Consider the following 16,603-nt stretch of genomic DNA (forward strand, 5'->3'; position numbering starts at 1 on the left):
CTGCAGCTGAGAAACGTCTCTCTGTGGGGTTTTCAGTTAAAATCTGATGTTAAGGGTCCTTCATGGCCTGTGAGAAACTGGGAGAACTGACAGCGGCTGGAGAACTTTGGAGGCAATTAGCTAACACTACATTCCTTACAGCAGACTACATTTGAAGCCTGAGATATTTTTTGCTTTCGCAATAAATAAGGACATCTGAAGCCAGGGAGCTGTTCTGCCTTAAGAATCATGGCATACTTCAGAGCAGATTTTTTCACCCAAAATATATGAAAGAGCTGCAGACCACATGGTGTGGTCATGTTATTCCCATCTGTTTCACAAAGAATTTACTCAGCTGAGTTTTGGAGAACTGTCTAAGGAAAAGGTTTTTTCTGAAGGGATGAGATCCAGCACATGGTCACCGTGGAGCCCAGCAAAGCCTATCCTCTTAGGACAGCGTATCCCTGGCATAACAGCTCTTTTGCTCCTGCATCATGAGGGCCACCTTGGAAGCAAGTCCTCCACTTCTCATAGTGATTTTCTAGTTAGAAACTGAGCTGCCTTTGTGATAAGAAGGGCTTTCTGCAGCTTCTCAGAAATATGGTGGTTCATCATGGATGCACAAAATGTGATGCTTGTAGCCTTTTACACTCCCAATAGTCTCTTAGTCTCTGTGTCGCGGCTCTGCATTCCTAGCTGAGCACTGCTGTTTACCATTCTTATGTTTTCATCTTGGCAACAGACTAATTTACATCATTTTATCTCTTCTCCTCTCTTTCTCTTCCCATTTCCCTACTGTCTCTTCAACAAACCCTGCCTCAGGACCAGCTGCTCTTCTGTGATGACTGTGACCGTGGCTATCACATGTATTGCTTGAATCCACCAGTCTTTGAGCCCCCAGAAGGTAACATATCTTGGAAGTCTGCTTTAAAAATCACAATGAAGTCCTTGTGGAGAAGGGAAGAATTTCAGAAAGGTGATCTAGGCCACGCAGGGTTAAGGAAGCAGTAGCAAAGCAGAGACAAGTAGCACTGAAAGAAAGAAAATTAAGATGTGAAGGTCTAGTGTGGTCTGTGATATCCTATTCAATCTTGCCTGGTCTCTACCTCCTCTTCCAGGACATGACTCTTTTGTGGGTCATGGGTACCTTGGGATGTCCCACATGTCATTGGTCACCTCAATTTAGTCAACTGAATTGAGCTCCTGTGACTCAGGACTCAATTGTGACTTTGGACTTCCTAAGAAGTCAAAGTCCCAGAGAGAAAACCCCAGACAGGGAGGTCCTCTCTGAAGCACCTGAGAGTCTGTTGTCAGGAGACTGGGTTAAGAGGAATTACTTTTCTTGCTCTATGATCCGTTTCTGCCTTGGCAGGGTGAGAATTTTATGTATTACGTTTGGTATGTAGTTATGACCTCTGCAGGGAGTTCAATCTGACTATACTACAACTGGTTGTAGTTTGTCACTTGGCTGTGGAGCAGAGGAATTAACCTCCTAACATTATAGATCCTCTGGCTAAAATCTGCAGAGAGCAGTAGAATTGGAGAAGGAGATAAGTGAGTGTGAATGACTGCAGTTTACATGAAGGGCAAGACAAGAATAATTACAAATCAATCATGGATTCAGGAGCTAATATTTGTAACTTTGGTAAAAAGGAAGCTAAATCGGGAGAGGAAAATTTTGAAATGAAGCTAATAATAAGCTAAAGGTTTCTGCTCCACTGGGAAGTGGTGTATTGAATGCGCACCCCAGCAGCATTGTAGTTTATTCAGAAAGCTTATGGACACAACACTAAGGGCAGCAGAGATCACTTCACAAAAATACAGGCAATTCCAGTGTTAGAAATACCTGATATCCTGTTCAAGTCAATCTTGACATAAACTCTGAGTGCCTGGATTTGCTGTCATTCCTATAAGAAGGATTTCTTCATTTGCAGGTAGCTGGAGTTGTCATTTGTGCCAGGAGCTGCTCCGAGAGAGAGCATCAGCTTTTGGCTACCAGGCCTGAGGAGCTCCAGCAGTCAAAGAAACACTTTGCTCCTGGTGTTGCCATACCAGCACACAATTCCCATCCAGAACACAGACACAACCCACACCAAAATGAACGGACACTCAAATACAGGAAGAGGTACCTGTGGTATTCACTGTCACTAAGGCCATACCTCCTGGGCTCTACTAGAAGGATTGTGTATTTTTCCGATGCTCTGGATGAAATTTCTTCACTGCTATGCATGGTTGCTGTTTGCCATTAACAGGCTCACATGCATTATAGAAGGGGGAGGGTTGTTATATCAACAGGGAGAAGTCAATTTTGTGTGGCCTTGTGCTTTCTCTTTAGTCTTTTTGTAAAAGCAAAAGTAGTAAGATATCTCCCAAGGAATTATTGGTGAGTACTTTAGCTAGGAGCAGCACCAGATGCTTCTTTTCACAAGCTTGACTGGAAATCTCTTTATGGCAACCACTCTGTATATGAATGGGTGTTTATGAGGGGTGCTCTGAGAATTGCAATTAGTTCAATACTTCCCAGTTCATGAACAGCACGTGTTCACTGATCAAAACTTTTTTGGGGTGACACTTTCTCCATTGGATCAAATGCCCTGATTTGACAGATCTTTAGAAACTTGTCTTTAGTGTATCTGAAGGAAGAGCAGCACTGGTATGTATGCACATAGATGCTTAGAAAAGCCTACCGTCTTTGGTATTTCAGGATATTCAGGCACACTGTCCCACTGCAATGCCAGCATACAGTCCAGCCTCATAATTTTTTTTTATTCAGAAAATTCCAAATGGTTATGTATGTAACTGACTTTCCGTTTAGCTCAGAAAATTGAACAAAAGAAAAAATGTCATCTTAAGTTGATCATAGAAAGTAAATTTGTCAATTTTCTGAGCAATCCAAAGTAAGCCGCGAAAAGGAACAACTTTGCCTTAGGGTCAAATGAGGCACTTTTGATTAATTTTTTTAAATTTCTAAACTACAATGTTCTGCAACTTAAAATTTCATCTTCTTCTGGGAATTGCCTAATCAGGATTTCCAGCATTTCCAAAGTGTTACAGTTTTTTGTCAGTCATTAACAAGGTCTAGCTGAATTTCCAAATAATTTTGCCCCCAAATTCTCTACAACTGCATTTTTTTGGCAAATGAGATAATTTACCAAAAAAACCTTCCCCAGCTCTAAAGGAAAGACTAATTTATTGAATCTAATATGAAAAGAAGAATTTTCACAATGATTTTAAAATTTAAATAGAAATAGTTCTACTTTATTTAAACAAATCTCTGCATGTGAAATGAAGAAACATTAAGTAAGTAGAGCATCATTCGAAAAAAGTTTATTGCAGTTAAGTCTCTTTGAATAATTTAAAACATCACTAGGAGGATGAGTACATCAATAACTTCTACAAGATGCATCTTTAAAGTTAAAAACCTGCCACTCCTTCAACGGCCAAGTAGCCCAGAATAACCATTTTCTTGGGTATGATGTATATTACTTTCTATGCATAGATTTAAGTGGGTTTATAATATAAATTTATGAGAGTCCCAAGCAGCATGTGACTCATGTTGCTTGTACAAGTAGGTAAGGACACTGAAGATTATATCTGGCATGTTTATTTTGGTTGAAACTTTTCTGCAAAATTAAATGTCCCCGAATGCTTGAAAAACATTGTGAAAGAATATTGGTAAGCTATTTTTTCTTCCTTCTCCTGCTAATTACACTTAGTTAGAATGAGCTATACTGACCTAATGCACTTTCCCTCATTATTTAGATAGTTTCTTCCCCTTTCGTTTTTTGTTCAAAAGTGGCTGTTGTCAGCTGCTGGATTCTCCTACCTACTGTTGCAGCCTCTTCTCAGGCTGCAGCATTAGTATTTTAACCTGTTAAAAAAAGATTTAGGAATGATTTATCCTAATCGTATTGGACCACATCTCTCTTGGAGCAACTGCACTTGCTACCTGCAAAATTCATTCAATATCTTAGGCTTTCCATGTGACAGCTCCTCAGACGAGCTGAGAGCACAAAGAAATGTGAGCATCAGGTGTGGGGAGAGCAAAGTGGAAGCTCATGCACCTGCACTAGGTGTCTGGTGCCTGTTGGGACAAAGCTCCAGAACAAATATAAAATAAAGCGTCTTCCTCCCAGTCTGGAACTGCCCTGGCCCTGGTGAGCACTTGGAGGACACAGCTCATCTGCATGAGCATTTACACCCATCTATTGGTTTGGCTGAACCTGCTGACCTGGTACTTTGGGACCATCACACGGTTAAGTCTTACACAAAGTCTTGTTGCTGCTGTGGCCAGGAGTGCAAATATGTATTCACCAGAGACACCACTGTGCTCTCTCACAGAAAACGGATGTTTTGGCAAGAGTGACTGGAGCTGAGAAGCGTGCATGCTGGAGGAAAGTTTTATGGTGGTGCTGGCAGTGGGAGCAGGAGATGTGGATTCGTGTTTGGGCTGGTTCTCAGCCTAAGTCCTGCTGGGCTTAGTTCCATCATAAAAATGGCCATCACCTTCCAGTTTCCTGGTATTTGCATTGACTTTGGGGGAGGAGTAGGACAATTTCTACATTCTCAAATGGAGAGGAAAATGCATGTTGTTTTAGCCTGTGTGTTAAGCAGACAGTGGTGGCTCGTCATGCAAGTCTCAGGTAGCCTAGGTGGTGGTAGTGGCTGGTGCAGAATTTCAGTGGTCTCCATCCTTGTGACGGAGACATTGCTAAAGGAGCTGTGCTCTCTGCACAAACCTGCTTTCTTATTTTGTGATTTTGATCCGTAGCTCTGACTGTTTTCTCCTCCCACAACCATTCTGCAGCGAAGAGTATCTTTCGTGTTCAGAAATACTCCTCAGTGGCCTTGCTGAAGTTTCATCACTAATGAGGTATGATGGAAGGAGAGATTGCTAGATCTTCAATGGCAAAACATTGTTTGCCATCTGAGATCAGTGTGACAGAGTACTTACCCACAAGTGGACCAGCTCAACTTTCCAGCTTTGCGCTCTGTAGCCTGGCAGCTCCAGGTAAATTTGGAAGCAGATTAGATGCAAGCTCTCCCCTGCTGAGAACTTCCTCCAGCTACAGCCTCCCTACTTCACTAGCTGAGTCTAAGATAAGGGGCCGGAAGGGCCACTCAGTGACATCTTTAGAGTGCATTCAGAGCCGTACATCTTGGTGCACTTTAGAAATACTAACTGATCCCCCAAGTGAACAATGCTGTATCAGCTTTACTGAGATGTGGAGAGGCTGTGGCACAACCACGGGGGTTCGGAAGAGGAGTTTAGAAGCTCTGGTAACTGATTCCCTGTCATCTGCTATCCTGCCGGGGATAGTCTTCCTGCATGACTGCTGGGAGAAATGAGCTGGGCAACACCATCCGCTGTCAGGCAAATGTTATAGCAGTGATCTGGTCTGGACAGTAAACAATGTGAGGGATCTGGCTCATTGTGCTGTTCTCTCTCTCTTGCTATGGCAAGACCTGCAAGGTTGTTGGCAGCCCTTAGGGTGAACGAACTCTGGCATTTTTCAAAACTCTTCTGTGTAGGCAAAGCAAGCAATATTTTAGCACAAATCAGGGCAAACTACCATGAAAGATGGTAGATCCTGCATGCCTTGAAGTTTTCAAATCAAGAACGGACAGATTCCTAGATGTATTTTAATTAAATGCAATCTTAGTTAATCACAGGAATGTCTGACTAAAAAAGGCTTGTGTTATAGAGGAAGTCAGGCTGGATGATGTAATTGTTCTTCCTGGTCTTATTATGAAAACAGATGTTTACTGTGTGAGAGGAGATATTTAAATAAAAGCAGTGTCTGCATAATGGCCTTGAAGTATATTAGTTAAACATATGCACCTGATCCTTCTAATTTTTAACTCATTTTGGATAACCTAAAAAAGGTCACTGACAGAAAATCGTCTTTACTGATGCAGTAAATTGCACATTACCTCCTTCATGCCCCCAATGGCAGCTACTTTGGTGTTAGCTACCTCAGGCTGTTCCAGAGATTGAACAATTCAAACTATATTGTGTGAAGCCACGGCTTGCTTCTGGCTCTCCCTCTATCACATTTGAGTGCTGTGTTGCCCAATTTTCTGTCCATGGTGGGAAGACCATCAGAGTCTGCAGTGGCAGACTCAGAAACCAGAGGGGTGGAGAAATGGTCTCAAAAAGGGGAGCATCCAAGGGGTGCCACTGAGGAGGTGAACTTATGTTGCCATAACAGAGCCTCCCCTGTAGTTTGGAAAAGGCAATACCTTTAAGAAACATGAGATGGGTCCTAATCTGCCTCCAAACCACATTTCCATAGTTGTGTCATTGCACTGAGTTTACAGCATTTCTGTAAATGCACCTCAGGCCAGTTCTCAAGCTAGGAAAGTCACCGTTAAGTGTGTTCTTTTGAAGCAAATGCTACTCTAAATAACTTTGAAATCATTATTTCGTATCTCCCTTTAAAAGGAGCATAGTAAATTCTGCCCCAAAGGAAGACTCTCCCGCACCATGCAGTGTTATGGGGCTGTTCCATGTTCTTTACACCTACAGCATGTGTTTTGACAGGGGTCATTTGGGAGGTGAGAGTGGATGGAGGTAGAAAAGAATACTAATTAAGCTTGTCACTGCCAGAGGGATTGCGTGCATTGTGGGCAAGAAAATTCCAGGTACGGCTGGGCATGATTTTTCTGTGTGGAGTAAATTTATTTTTAAAAAATGTGCTTTTGAGAGAACTGTAAATTATTCACATATCCAAGTCCAATCTGGTAAATTAGTTCTACAAAAAATATGGGGGAAATATCGGAAGAGTTGAAAATGATTGTTTCAATCTTTTTAGAATTAATCGTTTCCACATTTGAATTTTAAAGTTAATCTAATTTATATTGGGAAAAATCTTGCACCAGTCTGAGAGGGAAGAAAATGCAAATCTTACAGAGGACATGATTAAAAGATGGATTGTCTAGTCAATTTTGTTACGGGAGCCTGTGGGCTGCTCATGAGGAGGTCCCCTGACATTTTAACAGTTGACCAGTTCTCTGTTTCTGTGAAAATAAGTTCTGTGGAGAGGAGCAGGCAGACAGGACAGGAAAGCCCTCTTTAACCAGTCTAGGTGCATTATGATCCCAGCATCTCATACTTTTGCATGATATACTGCGTGACAGGACAGGGTAAGTATGCAGCTGAGCAGGGTGACCACTGCTGCAGGTGGGTGCTGGCCCAGCCCCCATGACAAGAGGTGTCTGTAAAAACAGCCTGTGGCCAAACAGGCAGAGATGCTCACATACTCATTGCCCAACTCAGACCTCAGCTAACAACAGCTGACCTGAATGGGAGACAGCCTGTAGAGCAGTGCTGTGGGTTGTGCTGCTGCCTGCTGACATGGACAGTCAGAGCTGCTCTGAGCCAGTCTGGGAGCAGGACATTGCACCCCACCTAAGCAGAGTTACAAAGCACGGGGTTTATTTCTACTTACAACAGGGATTACAGCACTGCTGTGGGCAGGTGCTCAAATCAATGGCTTGCTTCTGGAGAAAAGGCAGGATGGCAATTCTTAGCTGTTTTTGCAAAGCACTTGGAGCCTACCAACAGTGTGCGAGTCCTGAGTGCTGCTATTTACCACAGTGCTGCAGACCCACGCTGCACTGGCAGAGTAAGAAGAACCAGCTCTCCTGGACTGCTCCTTACACCATTTATTATTGCCAGCCATGGGCCCATGACACTGCCTGGGAGATAGGAACAGGTGACAAGCCAGGAGTTTAATGTCGAAGGTCGAAGACCCTGAAGAAGAAACCAAAAAAGTCTAGTTATTCTGGCTGAGCTTCTCCTCTGGTAAAAGAGGGCAGGATCTGGGGCTGGCAGACAGCCAAATCTGTCTTCAGTGGTGATATAATTACCAGCAATGACCTCCAGCCCCAGAGGTAGTTAAATGGCTTTTTGGGGCAGGCACCAAACCTGGTCTGGTTTATATAAGATAAACTCAGGTTTGCTGAAGGGGAAAGGAGAGGAGGCTGGGTGTGCCGGGTTTGAAGGGGACTGATTTACAAGTGCAGCTGCCCAGCCCGCTCCCTGTCATGTCCCCATGGCAGTGTAGCATCTCCATTCTATCAGCGCTGGTGCCATCATCTGGGGCCAAAGCATCAAGTCTCTGCTCCTGGGAGTAGTTTTGCAGAGAGAGTGCTGGCAGTGTCCCAGCGCTGTCTCTGGTGGTGCTGGCTGGGGCACAAGGTCTCACTGCACTGCAGATAAGGGTGAGAGTGACTGACGTTCTCAGGCAGTATTCCCAGCCCTTGGGGTTGGTGGCTGTTTTGAAGGAACCAGGCTGCAGGATGTGCAAGCACTATTTTGCTGTCCTGATGGCCAGGCCTTAGCAGGGTAGCGGAGAGGTGTGTCACTGTCCTGTCTCTCCAGTTGCACCACTGGGGTATTTGGCTAGCCCCACCACCACTGTGCATTGAGGCACTTTAATGAGGAAGGAAGGTAAAGAACAGCAAGTACTTCTGGGGGACAGAAGGCTTTTTAGGGTTTACTGTCTTATTGTATGCCAGTGGGAATGCCAGGCAATTTGCACCTGGGGAATCAAGCCAATAGCTTATTAATATTTCTTGTGCATTTCTGCCACATTGGATGAAAATGTAAAGTATTAGTGCATTTAGAATATATGTTGCTACTGTTGTTTTGAAATGAGGAAACTAATATTTTCAGATCAGCTTACTGCCCTTTGTGTGCATGAAGTTAACAACAGAACACTTCATACCTGAAAACTGCTGATTTTTCAGGTATTGATATTTTCTTTTCGACCGTTGTCAGTCTAGTCATCCATCTGATTCAGTTCATTGTAACAAACTATAGGTTTCACCTCCACAGTGACTCAGGAAATATTTCATTTTTTCCTACTTTTCAGGAGCTAGGGAGAGAGAAGGGCAGGTTTTATTCTTTGTATTCTGAAAGACTGATAAAGGATGACACATTCATTTCATGTTCATCTCCTTTCCATGTCTTGAATGATTGAATTGCTTGGCTGGGAAAGCATTCCTGTCTGTAGCAGTCTGAAGGGTCTTTGCTAGCATTGTCTTACCTGTGTATGAGAAAGCACAGTCCAACATTTTGTCCACTTGAATAGGACTTTTCCTACTATTGTCATATAAAACTTTGAAACTGCTAAGGCTCATCAAGGAGCCTTGTGCCTACAGTTCTGAAAATCAAGATAAGGATTTCCCTTTTATTTCTCCAGATTTTTTGCCTGGAAGGCCAAACCCTCTGCCACATATGAACTCTGGTAGAACACAGATCTGTTTCCACCCTTGACATCTGCTGCTACTGGACAAAGACTGCATTTTGATGTTCACTATGCACTGCCAGTGCAAAATTTGCCAGCAACACTAAAAGAGAAGTATCTGCTGAAAATCAAAGGACAAAACACAAATATTATGCCTAACATACTCTTCCTTCATAGCTCTCCTAGGAGTAAAACACTGGAGATGTGTCCCTGCATCCTTTTGGGAAGGCTATAGCAACTGCATGAGGAATTTCCAAGTGTCACCTCCTTTGAGCTTTATTACAGAACATTTTTCCTTGTTTATTTCATTTTTTTCTTTTCTTACAATATTTCAGAGACAGTATGTACTAAAACTGATTTGAAAGGTCTAGAGGAATTCAGAAATAGAGACAAGTCCAAATCAAACCATCAGGTTTTATCTCTCCCTTGGATGTGTTCAGTAAACCTTTGATCATTGCAGGGAATCAAGCTCATGTGTTTATTTAATCCCAGCTCCACATTAAGGTCATATGATAGTTCATATAGACCTTTTAATTGTAAAATATTCTTTAAAAAGAAAAACAAACCAGGGAGAAACGTTTCCTCTTTTCCTTGATGGCTTTCCATTTTTTGTGCTGCAGCAGAGATCAGCAGTCCTGTTTACTTAGACTTTCTTCCATCACTGCAGCCTGGGTCAGAAGTGATGGGGATAGCCCTGGAGATAATTTATTTCATTGAATTTCAGATGTAAAGAGAAACTCAAGAGCATTTAAGTAAATTATCATCTATGCTAGACAGTCCGATCTCCTAAGAACCAGGAGCTTGTGTACATGTTAATTTATTGGTTCACCTTTTCTTCATTTGCCGTTTCAGACTGAATGTGCCACCAGTATACACTTTTTTTTTTTTCCACTAGAAGTGGTGGCAAAGAAAACATAACCAATTAAAATTGGAGTGAGGAAGACTGAGTTATCATCTTTTCTGTTGATCTTTTATTTGACTTTGGGACAACATTGTCCTCATTATTCAAAAGGAAAATAGAAGGAAGACAAATCTGTGACAACATAGCAGTTGTCTCAGATAAAAGCTCTGTTGTCATCAACTTTTAAGTGCATTTTAAAATGCTGAATAATGATCTCAAAATAGTGGCATTCCCATTAATACATTGGCAGAGCCTTACTTTGTGATGCTATAGTATAGATTTTTAATTAGAAGACTTAAGTTATATATACCAATATATATACATACATATTTGTGTGTTTTTTACCATAAACTTTGATCTAGAATAGCTCTAGAATCCCATAATAAGTGTTACTCACCTTGAAGGAGAAGAAGGAGGAAGCAGCAAATCCTAGTTGTTTTGAAAAGGTGTGTTAGCATTCTAACATAATAAGGCAAAACATTATCCCTTATAACTTAATCTCAATCCTATTTGAAGCATGACTTATCAACGCATGAAAGAGTACCAATACTTTAAATGGTGAGACTGATTCTCAGCTGCTCTCAGTCTACATTCCTCCATTGACTTTAAGTCAAGAGGTTGGCCTGGTGTCCTAAAGAGGCCCTGGCTAAGTAGTCTTAGACTTTAGTCTTTATTAAAAGTCTTAGACTTTAGTATTTATTAAAGTGCTTAATAGTTGAGCACAACCAACACATGTAATAAAATAGTTATTTCTTTCTCAGATGAGTTTGGTCTATTTGCGCTCTGTTCTGGCTCAGTCTAGTTCTGGTGATGCCATGTCACAGTTTCCAAAGGAAACTGAGAATTCTCAGCAAAAGATAATGATGGAGCAGTCAGCAACGAGGGAAAATTTCTCTCTGACTTCATGGAGTTTGAGCTTGATTCAGCAGTTTTCAGTATACTGCCTTCTGATTTTCTGTAAACAGCCCCTTACTGCTATATGAGGAAGCAGTGGACAGCAGCACATTTTCCTCTCCTGTATCCATCCTCACCTTAGTCAGCTCTAACCTCCCCTCTCTTACCCCTTTCTAATCTGTTCTAGTCTTTTTGATCTCTCTGTCTCTTCATGTGGAAATCTGTTCCAGTCTCTCTCATTTTTAGCATCTCTCCCTGGAGTCAGTCCTCTTCAGCATCATTTGCTTTGAGACTTGCACCCAGGATATGCCATAGGTTTACCGATTTGTGTTTAAATCCTCTAAGCTTTAACTCTCTCCCAATGATATGTCCTGACTGTAGGTCTTTGGTTTTTAGCCATCCTGTGAGTGAGCCCATCATCACCTCTGGGATATTACTCCTTTGTGGTTACAGCTCATCTCAAAGGAACCAGTGTTACAGCCAAGTGAAGCTATGCAGCCTTGCTGCCGGCACACACTCTCCCTCCTTTCCCCAGTGCTCCAGCTGGGGATGTGGTCAGGCTGCCGGCACATGAGATCACATCCAGCAGGGCTACTCTCTGGAAGCCAAAGTGTTGCTTAGTAACCCACTCATGGAAGTACCAGAAGCATTTTTCAATCTGTCACATTGGCAAAAAACACTGGCTTCTTGATTTAGAGGCATTCTGCTGTGCATGGCAGGGCTGTGCTCCATTATCTTGCATCCAGCACAATCTGCAAGTGAGGAAATGAACCTCCCATTTAATGGAGGTGCTGGGGGAAAATGGGGGTGTGAGGCACAGAAAATATTTGTCTAAGATCGTATGCGAAGCTTTTAGCTGGTTCTCCTGGCATCCAGTCTTCATCTTAACTCCCTTCCCGTGGGAGATATTCCCTGCTTATGAAAGTGCACTCCAGGGTCCTATAGCAATCGGCCAAACAGGACCCTGCAGCACCTTCATCTATTATGAGACATTACTGCAATAAAACATGGTGTGTCATACAGAAACTGGATGAGGTATTGCAATATTTATGTTGTAAGCCTCAGTGTCATGGACAATTGCTACAGAATAATGTATGTCTTTTTTTAATGCAGTGGAGTCACAGCAGCTTCACAAGAGCACACTGAACACAGACCATCTGTGACTGCATGGTTTCCTCAGTTATTTTCAAATTATTCTGTTACTGAAACTTATATGAAAAACATCTTCTCATTTAAAAATAGACTGTAAAGACTTTTAGGTTATCCCCCCTTTTAAGAATAATTCAATTTGGGATCAAAATATCCAAGAACTGTGTTCTGACTTCAGAGGCTTACTCCTTTATCTGGCACTGGTTTGTTACTAAAAATGGCTTCAAAAAGTAACTTGAGGGCTTTTATTTGAGGTAACTTACTGGTTTTGCTATCACAACGTCTCCTCAGTTTGGAAATGAAAAGGTATTTTAAACAATGTCTAGCTTTGAGCCCTGGGGTCCAACTGGGCTCTTCCCATCTTGTCATCAGAGACAGTAGAACCATAGTCTGTGTCCAGCCACAGTATCATCCATTTCTGTGGCTTGCCTCCTGTTGACAGATTGTGTCCTGGAAGGCCTTTGCAAATAATTGAAGGACTTTTATAAGGGTCATGGAAGGTCCAGAGTGGTCTTAAGACAAGGTTGTTAGACAAGTGTACCCGAGAGGCTCTTTTAGTCTTCAGAGAGTCTCTTACCTGGGATGATGCTCAATGTCATGGTGATTAAATCAGTAAAGTTTGTTCCTTGTGTAAAACCCTTTCAGTGAAATGCACAGTAGTTGTGTGCTAAAGCTTGGCTCAGCATAAAGATGAAAAAATATCCCATAACGTGAGAAGCTCCTGACTTGATTTCTGAGAATTTTCTGAGGAACTGAGTACATTCCTGTGGTCCTCCCTAGTCTAATAGATAAATCTGGGTATGGGATAGAGTCTTCCAAATTTATTGGTTTTAGTTATATTTTTATTGCACATAGTTTAAGAAACACAGAAAGTGATCAAAAAATGTTCCTGATGACTGGCCAGCATAAAAGCAATTGATCACCTGCTGTGGATCCCAGTACAGAAGTGTCTACATCACAGAAATGTTCAGAATGAACTGGTTTCTCTAGGGGGCAGGGAGTATTTTTGGCAGGGCAGCAAAGACTGGGAAAGCTTGATCTACATTTTTAATTCTTAGAACTGGCTGTCCCGGCTCAGAACTGATGAAAATCTTGCCATTGTGATGCTTTGCTCTGTGAAAAGAGGATTCAGAGAAGCATTAAGTGTACAATGCATTATTTGTTTTAAAAGTATCAGGTTATCTATTTCCAGTCTTCTAATACATGAACCTTGAAGTTTATTTGTAATTAAATAATCTAGTCTTACCAGTTAGGCATTGAAACAAAAGAATCATTGTTATAAAGACAGTGAACTAGGGAAGAGCAGCTGGACTGGGTAACTTCTAGGCAATACTGAGAAAGCACATCCACTCCCTGCATTCACAGGGGAAAAGAGTAGCTTTTTCTTTGCACATACTGCACATTCTGCATCATAAAATTATTTGAGGTGAGAGTCATTTTAGACCTACAAAGCAGGGGACGTTCTACTAGCATTAATTCTTGTTGCTTAGTTTTTGGGGTTTCTATCTGCTCATTTACTCATAGCTTTCTTTTCAACATTTGAGGATGCTCTAGGTTATGCCTGTCTCAACTAGCTGGGATATGCCTGCCTCATGGAAACAACAAAATATGGGTTGGAAGCTGTCCCACTTCCTGGCTGTACATACCCCTACCTATACATGATATAATGTATGTTGAGTGACTGCATCGTAGTTGCTTTTGTAATGTAATAACTGTGGTGTCAAGATAATGTGGTTGGAAAAAACCATAAGTACTTACAAATTAACAAGAATAGAAAAATCAAAGTCACTGAAAAGGCAATACAGCTGAAGAATTCTTACTGTGAGCCACCACCATGTTTTCTACAATATGTCAACTTCGGTATCCCCTAAATAGCCTTTTATCCTCTTTGCAGCAGAAGTGAACCTGACTTTTGTGTCAGTAGTCTGAACTGGAGCCATTGGTGTTCAGTCTTTTCATAATGAGCTGATGAATCAAAAAGCTAACCTTGTCATGGGTTCACAAACTTCTGTACCTTCCCACCAAAATAATCCAATGCCAGTCAGTGTCTTGGTTTAATGACAATATATTCAGGAGGTGAGACCTCCAATGAGATGAACTCTCTCCTCTGTTGTTTATTTCCCTGCCCCAACTCCCACTACAGACAAAGTAAAAATTATGAGGAGTCTGAATGAAGAAGGAAAAATAATGATTTTACTAAAAATGGAAAGAAACAAAAAACCCACAATAGCAGAAAATATTACCTAGCTAGCCCCCTCCTCCCTAGGTTAAAACAAAACCTGGAAGGATATTTCTTCCAAAGGAAAGTCCTATGCTGCTGAGACAATGGCATGAGTTCTGACATAGCAAACCATGTGGACTGACAATGGCGGGCTGGGCTGACCCAGCGCAGTGCTGGGGCTGGGCTGGCTTGGTCTGATGTGAAACACGGCTGCTGCTGAGGTGGCAAATGCTGCAGCTGAGGCAGGGCAGTCCCTGCGAAAAGGCTCCAAGAGTCTGCTCACTCCAGCGAGCAAAAAAAAAAAAAAAGATACAAAGGGAAAGAATTCTGGTCTGTACCTGCCTTTATCTCCTGTCTCCCGAGTTCCTGGGATGCTTCATTTCAGGAACCCACCTTTCCGGCAGGTCCCAAGCGGCTAGCTGCAGTCTTCCCTGATCCAGCTCAGATGGGGGCAGTATGAAAAAATTCACTAAAAATCCTTCTCATTTAACTAAAACTACAATTGTCAGTGAACAGCCTGGAGGAGTTTTGGATGCTGACTCAAGTGTGCCATTGATACGTCGGTCTGCAGGGCAATAGTGCTAAGGATGTTTTGTATTGATGCTTGTGAGAAAAACCCAGCAATCTCAGATGAGCCCGAATGTCTATTGGTCACATGGTAAGTACAGAGGCAAGCCAAAACAACCAAGTGAGGGGGAAAGAATAAGGGCTCCTGTCTGAAGAAAACCCTAGATACCACTCACTTCAGAGGAAAAACCTTCTGCATCCTGGGTGGCACGTAATTAGGCTCACAAGGCTGGAGAGACACATTTCTGTAGTGTGTTTGACACTGTGTCTTTGGTTTTGTAAATGTACCAGAATAGGAGAAAAATGCCTGTCTTTCTTTCAAATCCCTTTTCAGCCATGTACACTACCTCCAGGTTGCCTGTTGCTACACCCTGTGAGGCCTTATTGGAGTTTACACTATGTTTCTTGGAAATCGTTTACTTTTGGTGGCCACAGACTAAGGTTACAGGTTTGGGAACTGGTACATAATTGTAAGGACAGCTTCTTGCGTTATTTTTTTTCCCTTTCCCTCCTTTGTAAAGTGTGAACCTTTCTTTTGAACTCTGAAGTGACTGTATTGTTACAATGTGTGTATGTAGAGATTTGTTTTGACATGGCTTGTGTGGAGGACCTTTGCTCTTCTTATCTCACACTCAGTTTTAATAAGTGCTTGATAGCTTTGCCAGCCTTTTGTGGGGGAGGAGAGGTGACAAGGTGGCTTCAAAATTTCGCTTTTTTTGAGGGAAATTTGCCCAGCTTTACATAGAGCACTGAAAGAGTCCAGAGTGCTCACAACTGTTCTTCAGTCATCCTGATCTGATTGCTTCCTGGAGAAAGAGATTGGCCTTGAAACCCTCAGAAAAAATATATTGCTTAATGTACTAACCAGCACTGACCAAGAAGGCCCATCAGTTTGTCATGCATGGAAACTTGCATGATATTTCACCCCCATGTGAAGGTGTCTATTGAGCACAAAATGAATCATGACAACTCACATTGCTCTGTAGATGCTAATGGAGCCACCATAGCTTGTACTAGCCAAGGATCAGCCCTTCCATGTTTTGGTGGTTAGGAAACCTGTAAGTGAAATCCTACAGGGGCTTGAGACAAGAGGGCAATGTGTTTTGGAAACCTCTCAATTCACAGGAATTCTTTGGTATTCATACACATTTGCAAGAATGTATTCCAAGCATCTTGTACTGTTATTAGTAATTTGTATTGTAGTTCGTTAGCTGTGTTGACTACCTGCGTAGCTAATATTCTGTTGCAACTTAGAAAAAGTGTAAAACATTGCAAAAACCAGAAGTTTAGAACTTGTATGTACCTTTTTTTTTTATATCAAAGCACTTCAATTAAAAGTACAAGGAAAAATGCTCTTATAGCCTTTGTTGTGCCTTTGTATCTGTTTGGATAACAGATGTGTGGAAAGAGTCGGGAGTGCCCTCTTCCCAAGATCTTCCCGTGTTTGCTTTGGTACTAACAAAAAGAGATGATAAAAATTTTGGGAAGAACTCTGGGTGTTAAAGTTTATTCGTCAAACAGAAGATGCCAGCAACCTATCCAAAAGCCATTAGAATCTTGCAGAGTCCCTCTGACTGAAGCTGCAGTGTCTGAGGGATTGCCAAGCCATCACTAAGTGTTGATTCACACCAATGTGAG

At 42.0% G+C, this 16,603-nt stretch overlaps 1 protein-coding gene across 6 annotated transcripts in view; it reads left to right on the forward strand.

The window, feature by feature from the left end:
• DPF3 (double PHD fingers 3) overlaps window positions 1-16,315 on the forward strand; it is a 142,358-nt gene extending 126,043 nt beyond the window's left edge. For all 6 annotated transcript variants that reach the window (XM_027707426.1, XM_027707433.1, XM_027707408.1 and 3 more), the window contains 2 exons: window positions 802-883; window positions 1,914-16,315. In XM_027707426.1, the coding sequence (XP_027563227.1) occupies window positions 802-883; window positions 1,914-1,984 (153 nt within the window). In that variant the 3' untranslated portion in view covers window positions 1,985-16,315. The remainder of the gene's footprint in view (window positions 1-801; window positions 884-1,913) is intronic.
• The last annotated feature ends 288 nt before the right edge of the window (window positions 16,316-16,603 follow it).

This window comes from Neopelma chrysocephalum, unplaced genomic scaffold (assembly GCF_003984885.1).
Source record: "Neopelma chrysocephalum unplaced genomic scaffold, ASM398488v2 Primary Assembly neopelma1_24, whole genome shotgun sequence".
NCBI classification, from domain to species: Eukaryota; Metazoa; Chordata; class Aves; order Passeriformes; family Pipridae; genus Neopelma; species Neopelma chrysocephalum.